This window comes from Belonocnema kinseyi, chromosome 8 (genome assembly GCF_010883055.1).
Source record: "Belonocnema kinseyi isolate 2016_QV_RU_SX_M_011 chromosome 8, B_treatae_v1, whole genome shotgun sequence".
Classification (NCBI taxonomy): Eukaryota; Metazoa; Arthropoda; class Insecta; order Hymenoptera; family Cynipidae; genus Belonocnema; species Belonocnema kinseyi.
Window position 1 is genome coordinate 142,335,746 of NC_046664.1, and position 20,268 is coordinate 142,356,013.

Below are 20,268 nucleotides of genomic sequence, written 5' to 3' on the forward strand. Positions count from 1 at the left end.
CAGAGAAAATCAACAGTTTCTCTCTGACCCATCTCGACTCTTCCAAGACCCTCCAGTTACAGTCGAACACCCACCCAAACCAGAGGAGGTCGAAGTATTTTAAAGAAAAGTCTAAGAAGTTCAGCATAGATCGTACGAAGACTCAGAAAATATAAATAGCTTCAAGGAATTATGTGTTGCCCTCATAAAACCTGATAAAGAATGCCCACCCATCACTACCGAGGAGGTGAAAAAAGTATTAAGAGGGATGAAGAACTATTCCGCACCGGGACCAGATTGTATCAAAACCTTCTGGTGGAAGAAGTTTTCTTCAAACCATCAGCATTTGGTCCGTATTTTCACCTCATATTTGAAGTCGGATGAGCCGATTCTAGAGTGGTTGGTGGAAGGGCGCACAATACTCCTGCCGAAAATAGGCAACTTAGCTGACCCAAAGAACTACAGGCCAATAACTTGTCTGAACACGCTTTATAAGATATTCACAGCTATCCTAAATGATAGGATTGTTCGGGCAATTGAACCTGTGTGACAAGAAATGTATGAACAACGAGGCTCAAAAAAAGGCGTAGCCGGATGTCGGGAGAACCTGCTCATCGATAGATGTGTCTGCAAAGATGCAACATTCTACCAGCGTGACCTATCAATGACCTGGATTGATTATCGGAAAGCTTTCGATTCTACATCCCATAGGCTTATCATCTGTCTTTTGGAAATCTTAAAGGTTCAGCCTCAAATAGTTGGGTGTATAGAGAGATTAAGATCTTAAGATCAATGCTAAAAACGGAGAACAACTGCATCTAGCTCTGGCGATTGCTGAACGATATACTAAGGAAATTGGAATGGAATTTGGGTTAGACAAATGCGCCAAAGTTTATTTGAGGCGAGGAAAACTTAATGGCTTGCCGTCCCGGTACTACTCTATTCATTTGGAGTAGTTCCATGGACGAAGAGCGAGCTCAGATCTCTTGATATCGGGACAAGAAAGGTTATGCACATGATCAAAAGCATGCACCTTAAGTCTTCCGTGCCGCGACTGTATATCTCACGCCGTCAAGGGGGTCACAAAAAATTGAGTCTTGAATGCTTTCACAACAGGATTATTCTGGGTACAGCACATAGAGTTGCTAATGGAAGAGACCCTCTTCTTAAAATGGTCAGTAATCACGAAGAAGTGGGCAAAGGAGCATCTCTGTACAAAGCAGCGGGGGAGGCTGCTGAAACAGTCGGACTTGACTTCAGTATTAGGGGTGAGCAAAATGCATCAAATCTAATCTATCTCGAGTACTCACTCCTGAAAGCCCGGATTAAGAAAGCACAAGAGAAAAACTTTCGTGAAAAGCTCCTCGATAAGAGGATGCACGGTATCTTCCACAGAAATGTGAAGGATCAGTCAATGTCTTGTGAGCTAACGTTTGCTTTCCTTAAATCGCCCGGATTGAAGTCTGGTATAGAGGGTTTTATTTTGGAATGCCAAGACGGTGTTATTTCCACCTTAACGTACCGTCGCCACATTTTGAGCCAAGACATTCCCAATGATAGCTGCAGGGCGTGCCATGCACACCCCGAGCATTTAGTTCACATACTATCTGGTTGTCCAACACACGCGGGAACAACCTACATTCAAAGGCACAATGCGGAACTAAGAGTGCTTTATTACCATCTCTGTCACTCCTACGGCATTCACCTTAATATCGCTCCTCTAAATGCTCCTAGGGAAATTGAGTCAATTGTCGAGAATGGGAAGTGCCGTATATACTGGAACTTTATATTCTCGACAATTGTTACTGTCGCTCACTCGAGGCCTGACATGGTTCTTCTTGACTTCGAGAAGCGAACCATGTTCGTTATCGAATTTTCGGCACCAGCTGACAAAAATATCATAGCCAAGGAGAATGAAAAGAAAGAGAGGTATCGAGACCTTATAAGGGAGTTGCAACGATAGTACCCGGAATATTCTGTTAAACTGATCGTCCTTATCATCGGCGCTCTTGGAGGTGCCATGCTTTCACTTGCTAATGGCCTAAAAAGCATCTCTGCGTGTCAACAATATGCTAGAACACTTGCGGGAAAAATGCAGAAGGCGGTTGTCCTTGGGTCACTCCGTGTTCTTAGGGTGCATGAGGCTTTTGCTGGATCGTCGTATTGATTCCTTTACAGACTGTAACCACCTATCTCACGGTTGTGAGACGTGGTTGTGGCTGAAATTTTACCGCGATTTCGCTGGAAGCGGGTGCTCATTTTGAAGCTTTTTTTCACTGTATCACAACATTTTATGAGTATGAATCCTAGAAAATTTCTTTTGGAAACATCTTATCTGTAGGCAACTCAGAATAAAAGTTAAATAAATATATATTTTGAGCAAATTACATAGAAAATTCATGACTATATGTTTCATATATTTTACAAAAATATTTTTGTTACTAAAAATAATATTTCAATTTTTCCATTTTTTTTGTCACAAATTCAAGTTCTTGCAATTCAAAAAAAAATTTTATGATTCATACTCGTAAGCTGTTGAGATACGGCGAAAAAAGGCTTCAAAATGAGCCCAAGAATATTGAAAAACGCTGACTATTTTGGAAGTTATTGAAGGTGTGAGAAAACATTGAAATTTAGACTATTTTTGCAATATCTACTTAAAAACTAGAAAAATTGGCTTCACCTTGGGCTTATTTTAAACAGAATTTCGAAAACAATCAACCTTTTAAAGAAACATTTTTTTAGCTCCGGCATAATTAAAGCGATAAATACAAACAAACAAAAAACGATTTTTCTAAATGAGTCCAAACTACCTTTAAATGCCTTCTGCATTTTTACCGCAAGTGTTTAAGCATATTGTTGACAAGCAGGTATGCTTTTCAAAGTCAAGAAGAACCATGCCCGGCCTCGAGCGTGCAAGAGAAACAATTTTCGAGAATATAAAGTACCAGTATGTGCGGCACTTCACATTCTCGACAATTGACTCGATTTCCCTAGGAGCATTTGGAGCTACGATTCTAAGGTTAATACCGTAAGAGTGACAGAGATTGTAATGAGGCACTCTTAGTGCCGGATTTTGCCTTTGGGTGTAGGTCGTTCCCGCATGAATTGGACAACTAGATAGTATGTGTGCGGGGTGTGCATAGCACGCCCTACAACTATCATCGGGAATGTCTTGGCTCAAAATGTGGCGAAGGTCTGTTAAGGTGGAAATGACACCATCTTGGCATGCAAAAATGAAACCCTCCGTACCAGACTTCAATCCGGGCGATTTAACGAAATTAAACGTTAGCTCACAAGACATTGACTGATCCTCCACATATCTGTGGAAGGTGCCGTGCATCCTCTTATCGAGGAGCTATTCACGAAAGTTTTTCTCTTATACTTTCTTAATCCAGACTTTCAGGTGTGAGTACTCGAGAAAGATAAGATTTGATTCATTTTGCTCACCCTAATACTGAAGTTAAGTCCGAGTTTTTCAGCAGCCTTCTCCGCTGCTTTGTACAGAAACGCTCCTTTGCCGACTTCTTCGGGATTGCTCACCATTCTAAGAAGAGGGTCTCTTTCATTTGCGACTCTATGCGCTGTACCCAGAATGATTCTGTTGTAAAGACATTCGAGACTCAATATTCCGCGACCACCTTGACGACGTGAGGTGTACAGTCGCGGAACAGAAGACTTAAGATGCGTGCTTTTGTTTATGTGCATAACCTTGCTTGTCCCGATATCATAGGATCAGAGCTCGTTCTTCGTCCATGGAACTACTCCAAATGAATAGAGTACCACCGGGACAGCAAGCAGGTTCATTGCAGACACTTTGTTTCTCGTCAAGAGTTCGGAAGACCAAATCTGCCGGATGAGATGTTTGTATCTGTTTTGTCACAAACTGAATGCGGCTCTGTGGCACACCCAGGTATGTATAAGTCTCTCCAGTGCAAAGGTATTGTATAGCGCTTCTATCAACGACCTCAGGATCTTCAGAGATACCATTAAATTTTCCTCGCTTTAAATAAACCTTGGCGCATTTGACTTACCCAAATTCCATTCCAATTTCCTTAGTATATCGTTCAACAATCCCTAGAGCTAGATGTAGTTACTCTTTGTTTTTGGAATAGATCTTAAGAACGTCCATGTAAAATATATGAGTGACCCTGTAAATTCGATCTGCAGGTTTGCAGCAAAAGTACCCGTCGGAATGGCAAAGTGCTAGAGATAGTGGCAATAATGTAAGGCAAAAGTGGAGCGCTGGTAGAATGCTGCATCTTTTCAGACACATCTATCGATGAGCAGGTTCTCCCGACATCCCGCTACGCCTTTCTTTGAGCCTCGTTATTCATACATTTCTTGCCACGCAGGTTCAATTGCCAGAACAATCCTATCCTTTGGGACCGACTTTAAATATGAGATGAAAATACGGTCCAAATGCTGATGGGTTGAAGGAAACTTCTTCCACCAGAAGGTTTTGATACAATCTTTTCCCGGTGCGGAATAGTTCTGCAACCCTCTTAATACTTTGTTCACCTCCTTGGTAATGATGGGTGGGCATTCTTCATCAGGTGTTATGAGGGCATCACACAGCTTCTTGAAGCTATATATATATATATATATATATATATATATAATTAAAAATTTGTCATAAGGACAACCGCAGGATTTCGCCGGGAGTGGGTGCTAATCTGGAAAATTGCACGCGCTGCCAGCGAAATCGCGGTAAAATTTCAGCCACAACCACGTCTCACGACCGTGAGATACGTGGTTACAGTCTGTAAAGGAATCAATACGACGATTCAGCAAAATCCTCGTGCACCCTAAGAACACGGAGCGATCCAAGGACTAACGCCTTCTGCATTTTTTTCGCATGTGTTTTAGCATATTGTTGACACGCAGGGATGCTTTTTATGCCATTAGCAAGTGAAAGCTTGGCACCTTCAAGAGCGCCGATGATAAGGACGATTAGTTTAACAGAATATTCCTGGTACAATCGTTGCAACTCCCTCATAAGGTCTTATAAGGCCACTCGCCATAAATATTTCTTTTTTAAAAAGATGGAAAATAATGAAGGTGTTGAATCACTTTTAGATAAACAAATGGCCTGTATGGTTTCTAGCACCTCGAATTGTATAGCTGGGATTGCTACTTTAATAAGTTCCATTAACTATTATTAAGAACAGCCTTTAAAATAAAGGTCCATGGGTTAAAACCTGGTGGCACTATCTCGAAGTTTGAGGACTGCTGATGTCCATGTCTAGGACATGGGCTAGTCGAGGTAGTAGGCATTTTGACAGCATGAGAAGATGAAAAATAAAAATTATTCATTCTAAGGAACATACAAATCCCGCAAAGTTTATGGCATAGAAATCTAGAACTTCCGAAGAACCGTCATACATTCACAAGAGTTTAACAGCTCAGAAACCCACGTTAAAAGTGAAGGAGTGGATTATCATGGATGCCAAGAAAGACGCCACAGAAACCCATTTAGTCTTGAGTGCCGTCGCCCCAGTGTCGAAAGGATCAAGAAGGTTAACTGTAAACCATATCTGGGACTGAAAAAGATCCCGATGAAAATTATTTAAAAGCAGATAGAGCCCACGAAGGCAGTAAAAGAGCAGTCTACATCGAAACACCCGTTGGGTGTTCTGATTAATATTATTATTGACCTGACTTTGTGCTCTATATCTATTAGTGAAGCGTTCAGAGACTGACACATATTGCCTGAAAAACTCCTTTCACATATAAGTCATATTTAGTTTTTACTGACAGCTGTTGAGTCCAGTCCAATTAGGCATAAGAACCCAAGAGCGACTTGATGTTATTTCTACAAGGGTAGGACAAATTGATCAGATCAAATTTGATCTGGATGCAGTGAATAGGATTTCATGTAAAACTTATGGCAATAATTCTCCTTTCGTGCTATGAAACCAGACAAGGAAACATAACCAGGGAATTGAAAATATACGTGATACTGCTAAATCTGAGCAATTTTAAAGGAAAATCCTAAATTTGAACTGATGACATTAATTTTGCCGAAAGGTGACATTATAGAAATGGCTAGCGAAATACCCCAACATTTCATGCAGGTGCACATCCGTAGTTCCGAAACTGAGTACCTGTCGGAGTGAGGGGTTGTCAGAATAAACCTCTCTGACGGCCTAGAACATAGGGCTAGTAGGGACTAGATGTGTCGTATGGCCCTTTGAAAAATTCAAAGCCGCTGATGACGGTATATTCGCGATGCTAATGCAAGAAGTTTTGTATGTTCCATTTTCATATAAAGAAGGAAATCCTACTGGATAAACCCCTTGATAGTAATCACTTCATCATAAACAAAGGAAAATTCACTATAGGAGCGCTTCATGCATTTACTTCTTGCATTCACAGAGCAGAGCGAACAGGAAATGTAGAAATAGCAACGTTTTTACACATATATGTTGACTTTAGTAATTCCTCTACAAAATCTATATTCAATACTGCTTACGAACTTTGTATACGTACCATTGGTAATAGATGGATGCACTTTCCGCTATCCGACACAGGTCGCATAGAGTGTTGGCAAGAGTTCTTTCAAGATGAAGTAATTTATTTAGTTTTTAAAATTGACAAATTAGCAAAACCTAAGTTAGAATGGAATAAAAAATGTGAGCAATCGTTTAAAAAAATTAAGGAAAAACTGAAAAAATACCAGTTTTGATGCATTCCAATCCAGATTTATCGGTCATTTTGGCATGCGATGCATCAAAGGTAGGAATATCGGCGATTTTGTCTAAAGAGATTGAACCAGGAATTGAAAAACCCGTCGCTTTCCAATCTAGACCCTTATAGAAAAGAGAGCGTGATTGGTCTACGACTGACAGAGAGCGGCGATAGTTAGATAGAATGCAGCGGAGATAATTTTCGGCGTTACGCAATTTTATATTTATTTGTATGGCCGTTAATTTATACTGAAAACCGATCACCAAGCGTTGATTTACATTTTTGGACCAAAAAAGGGTATCCCATTAATTGCAGCATCTCGATTACAACGACGGTCGTAATTTTTTGTCGGGCTTTCCGTATTCAATAAGATATGTTAAATCAGCTAACAATGGTAATGCTGATAAAAGTTAGAAATGGAACTCGAAAAGATAAGATTTTGTGCGAAGTTGTGAATTACACGTTGAATAAATGGCCGGTAGGCTCCAAATGTTTATCACTTGAATTAAAAAACTTTAAGAAAAATAAATTAGAGTTACATTTGATACAAGGTGTCTTACTATGGGGATACCGGGTGGTAATTCCGAAGATTTTGCAAAAATTGATGTCAAACGGATTACACTTAAGTCATATGGGGCTGGTTAAAATGAAAAATTTAGCCAGATCTTAGATTTGGTGGCCTGGGATAGATAAAGAAATTGAAGAGTCGTTAAGAGCATGTAAAGCATGCGCTTCGTTACAAAAAACTCCACCCAGGGCCCCATTGCATTCATGGCCCTGGTCGGATCAGCCATGGGATAGAATTCACTCAGATTTTTTAGGCCCAATATACGGTAAAATGTACCTTTTGGTAATTGATGCGCACTCCAAATGAATCGAGATTTTTCAAATGAATAGTACTGAGGCTGGTCCGACAATTCAAAGATTTAAAGAGATTTTTTCTAAATTTGGAATTCCGCGGCATCTACACACAGATAATGGTAGACAATTCACGAGCGCAGAATTTTCGGAATTTACGCAAGGAAATGGTATCAAGCACACTTTTTCTCCACCAGGTCATCCTGCGAGCAATGGAGCTGCCGAAGACCTCGTCAAGACTTATAAGGTAAGTTTAAAGAAAAGTGTACAATGCGGCATAAATTCTAATGAGGCATGAATTCGATTTCATTTTGATTATCGCCGAACTCCACATTGTACAACGAGTGTATCTCCTGCGTATCGAATGTTTAATAAAGAGATTCGCTCGCGTCTTGATCTCATAATACCTGACCCAAAAGCCCGAGCGTTACAAAAACAAGAACGTATTGCAGAAAAACATGGAGAGAAGAGAAATATAGAGTTTAAGATTGATGAAATGGTGTGGGCCCGAGATCTCAGACCTGGAAAGCCTCGAATGTCAAAAGGAAAAATCATAGGTCAGAAATCTCGAGCTGTTTATGTGGTTTGCGTCGACGATTTAATTTGGGTGCGTCACATCGACTAATTGAGCAAATATAAATCAAAAGAGCTTGATGATGATCCGATAAATGATGTATCACTTCGACGATCTGAAAGAGTAAAAGCGCAATTGAAAATCTAGTAATAAGTTCATATGTTTCAGATCAGTTGTATCTGTTAAAACAGAAAAAAATGGAAAAATATAATAAATAGAGGATTGTGGAAAAATGTGTGCGTATATTAAGTTTGGGAAAGTGTAATATATATAGATATAGCATTATGTGCCATAGGCTCATCAGCTACCGAAAGGATCCGAAGATAAACAAACCTCCTGGATAGCAGAGGTACACACACAAGTTTCCGCAGTCCCGATTTGGTCAGCAAATGGTTCTTAACTTTTATTATCCCCACGTTAGATATATTACAGATCTGAATGCCGAGAACGAGTTCAGGTAGTTTCAGCAAATTTTTAGAGCACCCACAAAGTTTATTTTGTCTGGCAATTTCTGGATCAATGAGAAAAACTCCAAAAGCAGCATTAGAATGCATCTAGGTATACCACCGCTACACCTCCTAATCAGTCAGAGGGCTGCGGCGGAAGCATACACACTTTTCCTAGGGGCAGGTCATGGAAATGTATCTTCCCTTGATAGGCATGGTTTAATGAGAAGTGTATTTTCGGGGGATGAAATCTTTTTGCATGCATTTTGCCAACATGCTGAAAGAACGTTCCTCCATGAATCTCTTTAAAGTGATCTGCCCATGGCATCCGCTGGCATGCTGAACAGAGGAGAAATGATTTATCTACAAGGAAAGGATTCGCCTAGTATACAGACTCTAAACACTCCCTTGGCACTGAAGCTGGCGTACACGGACTTAGACTTAGTGCGGATCTAACATCCAGTACGGATATAAAACTCGCACCAGGCAATTTTCCTATCGTATTTCAAGCTGAAATCATGTATATTAAGACCCACTTAGAGGTAATTCGTAAAAGCGGGGTTTTTACTAAGACATTTACATACGTTGCGCTAGTCAAGTTGCTCTGAGAGCTCCAACCGAAAGAGTTCACGTTTAGACTTGTCTGGAGTTGCACATAAGAGCTTTTCGTAGTGATAAATTACTGTGTATTTTATATGTTTATCAAAGAACCGTGTTCAGAAGAGACTAAAAAATACCTAAAGATATAATGGAAGCAGGTGAAAATAGTGGTTGGAATGCTCTCGGCCCACTACCTTTAGAAGAAGCACCTGACAAACATTATGATCGACAACGATTCTCAATATCGTAAGCTTTACAGTGAAGAATTTTGGAAGTCAATTCTTTGCACTAGGTGATTTTGTAGATATACCCTACACGGGAAAAAGACTTACATGGCGTTACAAGTGAAATTTGTTTGAGAAACCTAGTTGCTTAATTTATAATACTAATTAAACGGAACCATCAAGTTATGAACATGGAGTGGCAAACGTTCATTCCAAGCCAAATTTTCTTAAAGGAAATGCATCCTACACACCTAAAACAACTATTTTTGAAATAATCTCGACGAAATGCTGAGGTTTTGACCAAAGAATAGCAACAGTTCATCTTAATTAGAAACTCCTCGATGAAAATTGTATAAACATACCTGGATTGTTGAATGAATTTTTCCTGTGGGTCAATAATAGATCTATTGACAGTAAATACTTATTTTATCTCTTCTCAAGAAAATCATTTTGATATAGTGGGAACATAAGCGTTAACTCTCACGGAATTTTCTTTAGCCAAGAAGCCTCTTGGTCCCAAAAAATGTACCGTTCAAGTTTTCGTCTTCCTACGCCCGATCGTAACTACTTTCTTTAATTTATTTTTCGTGAGTAGAAACGTAACTATTTTTCGCTAACTCCTAATCTAAAATACAAGCGATGTTACTGTCTTTCTTTAATTTCATTAATCGTCTGTTATTATAAAAAAGAAATTCACCATACCGTCATCGGGTAAAATAGTGCTGACGGTGGTTTCCTGACTTATATCGCCATTGATAAAACTATTTCTCTCTACACCTTCAGGCACGTTATCAGAATTCGGATCCATCCACCAAGGTTTCTCACTCGAGGAATATTGCTTCGTTCTTGATTTTCTACATCTCACTTCTACATTATGTTCGTAATTGCCAAAACTCGAACTCGTAGAAAGAGAGCGTTGCACAGTCTTTGGCAATACATTTTCATTAGGTTTTTTTGTATAATCAGAATATTTCTCTTTGGAGTTTACCTGAGCACCAGATCTTATTTCCCCTAAATCGTGCTGTTCGGTTATAAAAATAGTGGTAGCTGGCACTAAAGTTTTTACTATAAATTTTTTTTCTTTTTCTGTGTTCCCAGTTCTATCTTGTCTTGGCCATGATCCAGAAGAAAGAATAAAGGATCCTTGAATTTCCGGGCATAACTCTTCTGCCGAAGAAGCCACTACGCTGCTTCCCAAGTTTGACCCTTGTGAATATATATGACATCCTTCCTCACTACTTGATGAATAAGATAAACTTAATTTACTGCTTTCTTCTGAATTCGAGAATCTTTTTAAAGCCGGCGTTTGTTCGACACTTTGCGAGTCTAACTGTGTAAAAAGAGCCTCCAAACTATGCTTTTTAATTTTATATCTCCGAGTATTCGAAAGTGCATCTACTTTTGAATATGATCTATTCAATTTCAAATAAGTCCAGGAACTGAATGAATTAGCTTGCTTAAAATTTTTCATGTTTGTTTCAGACTGAGAAGCCTGAGGGCTAGCTGACATACTTTTCCAGTTCTTTTTTTTATACGTTCTTTCCATTTGGGAATGAGTAGAATGACAATTTTCCATATTGAGTACCGATTGTTGGAAATCTTTATATGTAAAACTTCTTCCAGCAGATTTTTCTTTCATACCCACCTCATTTATCGATACAGGTGTTCTTCCGCGCGCATTTAAGAAACTTTTTTGCCTTATACCCCTCATTTCATCTTTCGATACAGTGGAAATGGAAAGTGCTCTCTGGTATGACTCTTCTGATGTCACAATACATTTTTTACTTTCTTCTTCTACTGCTTCGATTTTTTTTTTTATAGGACTATTATTAAAATTGGGAGTTTCATTTGCATTTTGGAGTTGTGGTTTAACATTGTGGCTATTGATGCTGCTAGAAATTGTATTATCGCAACTCAAATCGGAAATTGCCTTCTGGAAATTTTCGCTTGTAGAACAAGATGGTGTTTCATTAGATCTGGAGAATCCGTAATTATTTAGTCTAGAGGCTATTAATGCTCCAGGCGGCGTATCATTTCTTGATGAATAGGAAATGCCCGAAGAAGAACACGAAGAATTGAATTTCTCAAGACACGAGACCCACGGAGTACCGGAAATCTTGCTAGATCCCGAAAGCCCAGAAAATCTTAAATCCTCATTTTGATCAACTTGTACTTCTTGATCCTTTGTCTTTATCGTCTTACGAAATAATGGGACATCGTTTTTAATAACTTCAAATGCATCCAGTCTGCGAGATCTGACACAAGATAAAGATGATGGTTGAGTTGGTGATGTACTTCTGGTAACTAATTTAGAATACTTATTTTTATTATTTTCAGATATTCTATTCCAGATGTTTTCTTTTAGCCTATTCGAATTTGTGTCTCTTGCATGTTTATATGAGAACTCTTGGTGTGACTCTTTGTTTACATGGATGTTATTTTGACCTTTGACTATGTCCTTGTACGATGAAGATAAACATTTATTATTGGTGGTTCGAAATGTTCTGAATCTAGAGTAGCCTATAGTACTGCGAATGCGCTCAGAGCTACTTTTAGGTGAAATAGTGAATCTTTCCCTAGGCGAACTGCGTGTTGAAGAAACTAGGGCTGAAGAATGTTCCGATATTTCTGCAAAAATATATATATCTTTAATTAATTTTAATTGCGAAATTAATTGCTTTCATAAAAAAAATCATTAAAAAATTGCTTTTATTTAAGAAAGCACTGATGGCTTAACACAGGTCATCTTCTTGGTCGCCTGTATTTCGTATAGAACAGACGCGCATGCAAATCGCTCGCTAGGAGATATAATGGACAATTCTGTATCACAAGAGCGTATTCTGCAAATGTGAAAGCCATCTCTCATTATGCTTACGTAACAGCCTACACGGCACTCTCATATTCTGCTTGGTACCCTAAATGTGAAATATTAATGAATATTTATTATTTTGAAGAATACCTGAAGTAGTTATGGCGATTGAAGAAAATTATAATTTGAAAAAATCTCAAATTTTAATATTTGGCCACAAGAATTGCTAATAACAATGGTTATTATAAACTTTTTAATTACTTTTGTAATCAAACACCATTCCTACATTAATATAGAGCACTTTTAGCAACAATAAAAATTGTTACTGATAATAAGACTATTTGTCCTAACATTTTTTAAGGCAATGTAAAGTTTTCCTGTTCAGTTATTAAAGCGTACAAAATTGTTATGTACAACATTTAAATTTTTTTTATATTGGATGTACTAGTAATGATGATAGCGTGACTAGAAGAAAATAAATGGAAAAGAGTAAGGGGAAAAGTACCACTAAGTACAAATAACAGGTTTAAAATAAAAAGAGGAAGAATAAAAAAGGCTGAATTTATTTACGAAGTAACCAAGAACGTGTTTCTGATTACTCATTGCTATGAAAATTTGCATATTGATAATAATTATAAATTATTGAAACGATGTTTATGAACAATTTAAGAGTTTAGATATTTTTGAGTGAATCGGTTCAAGTTCATTACGGACTCAACTAAAAATGTATTTCCGTTTATTCTTTTCTATGATAATTGTCAAATTGACAATAATTAATAATTATTTAAACAATTTTCATGAAATATTTTAAGAATCTAGCTATTTCTAAATAAATGGGCTCTCTTTGTTCGCGGAAGCAACAAATCATTCCTTTAAAAATACTCTTTGCTATAAAACTTTTCGAATCGACAATACTGACTAATTACACTGGCACACAAAAAAGTGGTCTGCACTGCGGACTACAGCAGCATATCTATAGGTCTGTAGGGACGCTGAATCCGAATCCGGTAGCCAAAGAATCCAGTTGGCTCATATTTTTTCGAAAAAGGCAAAAATATACGTAAAATCGACGACAACAGCAGTTTTTCGTGCATATTTTTGCAAAAAATACTTTAATGCCCGGTGGATTCAACCAGTATATCTATATGTTTTTGCGATCACTGTATCCGCAGCCGGATTCCAAATAAGCGAGTTGGCTCATATTTGTTCCAAAACTCCAAAAATATACTTAAAATTTACGAAAACAGCGATTTTTCGAGTCCAGTCTAATTCCTGAATTGCTTGCCGTTTTTCCCCTATCTTTAAAAAATCTTTCTTTTTATCGGTTCATGCATTCGTCAAATTATATGCTTTCTAAGAGTTCATCTGTCTCTAAAATGAGCTGTGTGTTGTTTTCCAAAAATGAATCGCGCTCGTAAGCCTCCTCCAAGTCCAAACTGTCATGATCTCTGTCTTCATTGGCGGGATTATCCATTTTGTTTTTAATTTTCCTTCATCGGAGTTTCATTTACTTTTGGGTTAATTTTAAATTCTTCTTATTTGGGACACCCTATATGAACATCTAATGCACTTATTTAATGAGGGAATTATATTTAATTCGTGATAATTTGGTTGATTTTTTATTATTATGACACCCGAAATTAGATTTCTCTGAGAGATTTCCGGATTTTATTTTAAATTCAATGAGTATATTCGAATGTATTTGAGAGATTCCTAATTAAAATTTTAATTACATTTTAGGTTGTCCCCATTCGAAAATATTGTTCTTTTCGTAATACGCTTCTTTGTTTAGGAGATACATCGCGTGACCTTGCCTCGACTCGAGGGTACTATTTGCTGTACGTGCGAACTTGTTTACGTACTTGACCGGTTCGTTCCGTTCGGCGCCCGAAATATTCAGTGCGAATCAAAATTCTCTATATTTCTCTTTTCAGGTTTGACTTTTCTGGAAACGTGTGGTATTTTTTTCTATTTCCGTTTGCTTCGAAATCTCGCAAGCAAGCACATGTTAAAATATTAGAAGGTATCAACACAGCACATATCAAATTCATAGACTGCAATTACAAATAAATCATTGCGAAGATTGCTAACGTATATTATTTGAATAAAATAAGTATATAAATTCATTTATCAGTATCTTGCAAAATATACACATGTAACATATTGGATTAATACCTAGGCATAGCAAACGGATTTAATAGCATGCAAAAATTATGTTTCGTGAAAATAAGGATTCAAGCGTTGAAATTTGAATATTAGACTTTTGCGTTTTCTTTTCTCGGCAGGTTTTTAGGAATTTCAAATATAAAGTGTGAGATTTTTAGGTCGCACCCCTCGCTTGGTTACCAAGTAGGACTTACAACCTACTCTGTCACGGTTTCGCCCAGAACTTTAATCATCCAATCGGCACTTCGCCCTTGCAATTATCTACTGGTCCTGTAAGTGACAATAAATCCCACGTTATATTTTACTTGGTCTAATTTTTAATTGCCTTCTACCCGGATCTCGGCTATTCCACTTCCCCATTTTCCTCCTCGGCATTACCCCCGTAATACCTGGCGCCCAACCTAAAAATCCCACACTTTACATTTAAAATTCCTGAAAACCCGCCGAGAAAAGAAAACGCAAAAGTCTAACATTCAAATTTCAACGCTTGAATCCTGATTTTCACGAAACCTAATTTTTGCATGCTATTAAATCCATTTGCCATGTCTAGGCATTAATCAAATGTGTTACATGTGTATATTTTTGCAAGATACTGATAAATGAATTTATATACTTATTTTATTTATATAATATACGTTGGCAATCTTTGCAATGATTTATTTGTGCTTGCAGCCTATGAATTTGATATGTGCTGTGTTCAAACCTTCTAATATTTTAACATGAGCTTGCTTGCGAGATTTTGTAGCAAAAGGAAATAGAAAAAAAATACTGGAAGCGGTCCAAAAAGGGTAAAAGGGTTTTAGTTTTGGTAATCATAGAAATTCACATTTTTCTTTAAAAAAATGTAACCAAAAGAGGACAGTAGGAGGGGGTTTGAACCAAGGTAAAGCTAATTAAAAAGGGAAATCGTATTATGTAGGGAGAAAAATAGGTTCTGGAAGGTGATATCTTGTTTAAACTTATTGTTAGCCGCACATTTCCAGAAAAGTGAAACCTGAAAAGAGAAATATAGAGAATTTTGATTCCCACTGAATATTTCGGGCGCCGAACGGAACGAACCGGTCAAGCACGTAAATAAGTTCGTACGTACAGCAAATAATACTCTCGAGTCGGGGCAAGGTCACTTGACGTATCACCTAATAAAAGAGCCGTATTACGAAAAGAGCAATATTTTCGAACTCAGGGACAACCTAAAATGTAATTAAAATTTTAATTAGGAATCTCTCAAATAAATTCAAATATACTTATCGTATTTAAAATAAAGTCCGAAAATCTCTTAGAGAAACCTAATATTAACCCAAAAGTAAAAGTAAATGAAACGCCGATGAAAGAAAATTAAAGACAAAATGGATAATCCCGCCAACAAAGACAGCGATCATGACAGTTTGGACTTGGAGGAGGCTTACGAACGCGAGTCATTTTTGGAAAACAGCACACAGTTCATTTTAGAGACAGATGAACTCTTAGAAATCATAGAATTTAACGAATTTATGAACCGTCAAAAAGAAAGATTTTTAAAAAAAGGGGAAAAAGGGCAAACAATTTAGGGATTAGACTGGACCCTCCAGCAAATAGCTCTTTCGAAGTTAGAGAGAAAATAATAGAACCCAATATTAGAAATAATAGAACCGAACAATCTTGTGCCAGGCAATCCGTCTAATTCAATTTACAAGAAAAGTCAAAATAACCTCGTCGACTATCGTACAATAATATTGAAAACCGTACCATTTCTTGGAAGAACTAAAAATATTTAAAAAGGATTATAAAACAAACGATCGCGATGTTCTAGAAAATTTAGACACGTTATTAATAGAAGATGCTAAAGATTGGTGCGAAATAAATAAAAGTTCCTGGAGATTCTGGTCGCATTTTTCCGAAGATTTTAAAAACGCTCATATAGATAATAGGTTCTCGGAAGAAATAAAACAAAAAATAAAATTTTTCAATTAAAAAAGCAACCAAGGCATCTATTCGTACTTAAAGGAAATTTTAAAACTTTTTAATAAACTGTATCCGAAAAAATCGCGAATGGGAATTACGTAGAACCTATATAAACTTTTGCATAGAACACAAAATGTACAGTAAAAGGAACGATTTTAATACTTTTGAACAATTAGAAGATTTAAGCAAAGAATAGGAAACTGAGATAGCCAAGTCGAAAGTTAGAGGACAAGTTTTACAAATAACAGAACCTGCAATTGAGGATAAAAACGAACAAAAGCGTAACAATAGTGACGGGGATAAAAATAATTTGGATATAATAAATATCCAAGGCAAAATAAAAATAGTGAAATGAATAACCAAAACGGAAACCAAAATAATCAGGGTGAAAACCCATATAGAAATCGATTTCCATTTTCACCAGTTGGTTTTCTATTTCTTCCTTTCCTAAAACTAAAAACACCACTGGCCGATTAGCTAGATGAGCACTGGAACTTCTTGAATATGACTACGAAGTCATATACCGAAAAGGTAGCTCAAATCTTGTCCCTGATGATCTGTCAAGATCAGAAGAATCAGTAAAGAATATAGCGTTCGCATTAGCGTGTAGGGTTGAAAAACTTAAAGCACCAATGACAAAACAGACGACTGGTACTCAACAACAATCAGACAAGTAAAAAAAAGACTGGAAGAACATGAAAAATGGCGAATCAGAGACCTGTAACTCTATTTTTACCGAACTGACCCGTTAGAATCTACTCTCTTACGAGACTCTAACACATGGAAACTCGTAGTACCCAAAAAATTACAAACACAGGTTTTGAAAGTAAATCACGATAATTTACAAGCAGGACATTTCGGTTCCGAAAAAACTCACGCGAGAATTTCCGAAAACTACTTCCGGCCAGGAATGTATTCGGAGATAATCAAATACGTTAAAAATGGTAAAATATGCGAAACAATCAAACCGAGTAACGAACCAGAATTAGGGCTGATGGGAAAAAAAATCGTTGAAGAACCATGGACCATGATTGCTGCAGATATCATGGGCCCATTACCGATTTCCGATAAGAAAAGCTAACGGTACAACAATAGAGTCGGAATTCCACAAACGTGTCCTTTCGAATTGGGGATGATAGGGTACTAAAAATAGTAAAAAAACTATCAAATAAGATAGAAAAAAGCGGGTAAGCTTTACGACAAGTACAAAGGACCTTTTATTATTAAAAAGAAAATTTCCCCTACGATTTACGAATTTAAAAACCTTAAAGGAAAAAGAATTGGGGAATGGAATATCAACGATTTTAAATTAGAAAAAACTGGTACAGATACTATTAATTAGAAAAATAAAATGCGAAAGAATTTAGGTGAGGATAGTTATACCCAACTATGGCAAATTGGCGAAGGATCATTAGCATTAAGATTACAAATTGACTCAAAACTCAATATTGACCCAATAAACCATCACTAATCTGACTCACTAGATCTTAAGAACAAACTAGACATTACGAACTTTTACCTTTCAGACGATGGATCCCAGAAGTAAGTGCTACTACTGCCAAAACATCGCCTACGAACCAACAATTGCCCAAAACCGGGGGCCAAGCCATAAAATAGCTACACATGAGAATTGCCGGAATACCAGAAAAGGACATAGCATACGACCGTCACCGCCACATTATGCGTATTTTCAAGGACTTTACCCAAAGTGAGACCCATTCAACAGAAGAAGAGGGAGCTGTGGGTGGCGATCTACTAGAAGAAGAGGGGGCTGTGGGTGGCAAACTACTAGAAGAAGAGGGAGCTGTAGGTGGCCAGGAAATAGATGATAAGGAAACCATCGGGGCGAAATCAACCAGCCTTACGATATTGTAGAAAACTACGGTGAAGGATACGCAGTGCCGGAAGAAAACAACCCAAAACAAGAACAAAAATTTAGCTACGAATTAAGCAGAGAATTTGGAAATTGACATTGAAATTTGAACAAAAGGCCTACCGCCAATGTAAAAAATTACACGAAGAGTTTAATGAACAACTCTGAGAGCTAATAACACAAGAAAAAAAGAGGTGAAAGGCGAAAAGAAAGACTGGAACATGAGAGAGGAAAGTTTTGGACCACCACCATCGAAATTATCAGAAAAAGCTGAATAGAGAAAGAAAACAGGAAGGAAGCAAAGAGATTAGAGGAAGAAAAAACCATCGCGGAGGAATGGCGTGCATACCGACAGAAGAGAAAACTCGAAACAAAGGCTTTCGTATTGGAGCAACAGAAAACATCAGAAGGGAAGAAAGACAAAAACTAAAGGCACTACATTACTTAAAATGATGCTAACTTTTTGTTTATTTTTTTAATATATTGTTTATCAAAACTGCTATTAGACAGAAACTCTACCTTTCTTCTAGTGGGATACCTACTAATTTGTAATTTCCCACTAACAGAAAATTATACTTGAATTATATTTCCTCTTACTTAGCATTGGAAAAATACTCTTAAAACTACAAGAATCAATTCTAAAATCATCTGAAGGAGAAACATTAGATTTTCAATACGAACCCTTAGATTAAAATAAACGCTTGATGTAACGAAAAAGGTAGCAATAAAATCCAAACTTGCTGCGTTTAACAAAACTGAAATTATTCACGATTCCAAACGACAAAACTTTCCTTTTTTTACAATTGTTTTAGAAACTGGGGAAAGATTGAGGAAACCTGGAAAAGAAAAATTAACGAGAACACCACATTTCTTAAAAACAACCTGAGGATAAACTTAGAAAACATTAACGGACAATTTTGTGGTAAACTTGTACCGTCGCAAATTTACACTATGCCTGACTCCTTCTGTAATGACAAACCCTTTAGATATAGACAAAACTATACAACTCCAAACGAGGACAGACAAACTCACGTACAGGGGGGGTTCGGAGTACATTAACAAAAGAATTCAAAAATTACTAAATATTAGCAAAAATGACAATAACCCAGAAATAAAAACAAGGGACAATACTCTAGAAATAGACCTTCACATAGACCCTCAAACAGTAATAGAATTAGAAAGAGAACTGGACCAAATCTCAGGTATACACCCGAACCCCCGCGAGGGAGAGGGGTTGTAACCGATCTGTTACCAGGACAGAGAAGTCGGTACGGCCCTACGCGAGAAAGTTGACGGGCTGAACGCGAGAAGGCACGGAAATCCCCGAGGGGTCCCGAAGCGTCGGACGACGGTGCGGTCCGCAGCGATTCGCGCTTTATCGCTCACGGAGTGTACAGTGTTTTTCCACCTTACCCTGGGAAATCCGCCTCGCTATCGTCCCCCATGCGCGGCTACCTAGGAGGACTTAAAACCTACTCTGTCACGCTCTTGCCCAGAACTTCAATCATCCGATCGGCACTTCGCCCTGGCAATAATTTACTGTTCCTGTAAGTGACAATAAATGCCACGTTATATTTTGCTTGGTTAATTTTCAATTGTGTTCTACATGGATCTCGGCTACTCCACTTTCCCATTTCCCTCCTCGGCATTACCCTCGTGATAACTTGATTGAAAAATAAAAAACAGACGGAAAATTCCGTAATTGGAATTGTCGTTTACTGTCTATTTTGCGTTTTTCAAAAAATTTGGAATCAACTGGGTCATTTGAACCTTGCTTTCGGATTCAGCGATCTTGAAAACATATCGATATGCTGGTGAAATCCATCGCGCATAAGAGTATATATATTTTTTTTGCAAAAATAAACATGAAAAAATTGCTGTTTACGTCAATTTTCGTATATTTTTGCGGTTTTCGAAAAATATGAACCAGCACGGTTATTTGAAACCCGGATTTGGATTCAGTGACCCCAACAACGAATAGAGATGCTGGTTTAGTCCGCCGTTAACTACGAATGTACAGTCTGTCAAGTTAAAGCGTGGGTAACTTTTTTGGTAAAATATTTTATTTAAACGCATGTTTCTACATGGAATTACATTTGTCAAGGTGT

At 37.5% G+C, this 20,268-nt stretch overlaps 1 protein-coding gene across 6 annotated transcripts in view; it reads right to left on the minus strand.

Moving 5' to 3' along the window:
* The window catches only part of LOC117177865, a 670,262-nt gene that overhangs the window by 437,024 nt on the left and 212,970 nt on the right, over positions 1 to 20,268 (minus strand). For all 6 annotated transcript variants that reach the window (XR_004467769.1, XM_033368899.1, XM_033368902.1 and 3 more), the window contains one exon: positions 10,074 to 11,999. Coding sequence is in view for 5 of the 6 variants with exons in the window: in XM_033368899.1 (XP_033224790.1) it covers positions 10,074 to 11,999 (1,926 nt within the window). In the remaining variant the exon portion in view is untranslated. The remainder of the gene's footprint in view (positions 1 to 10,073; positions 12,000 to 20,268) is intronic.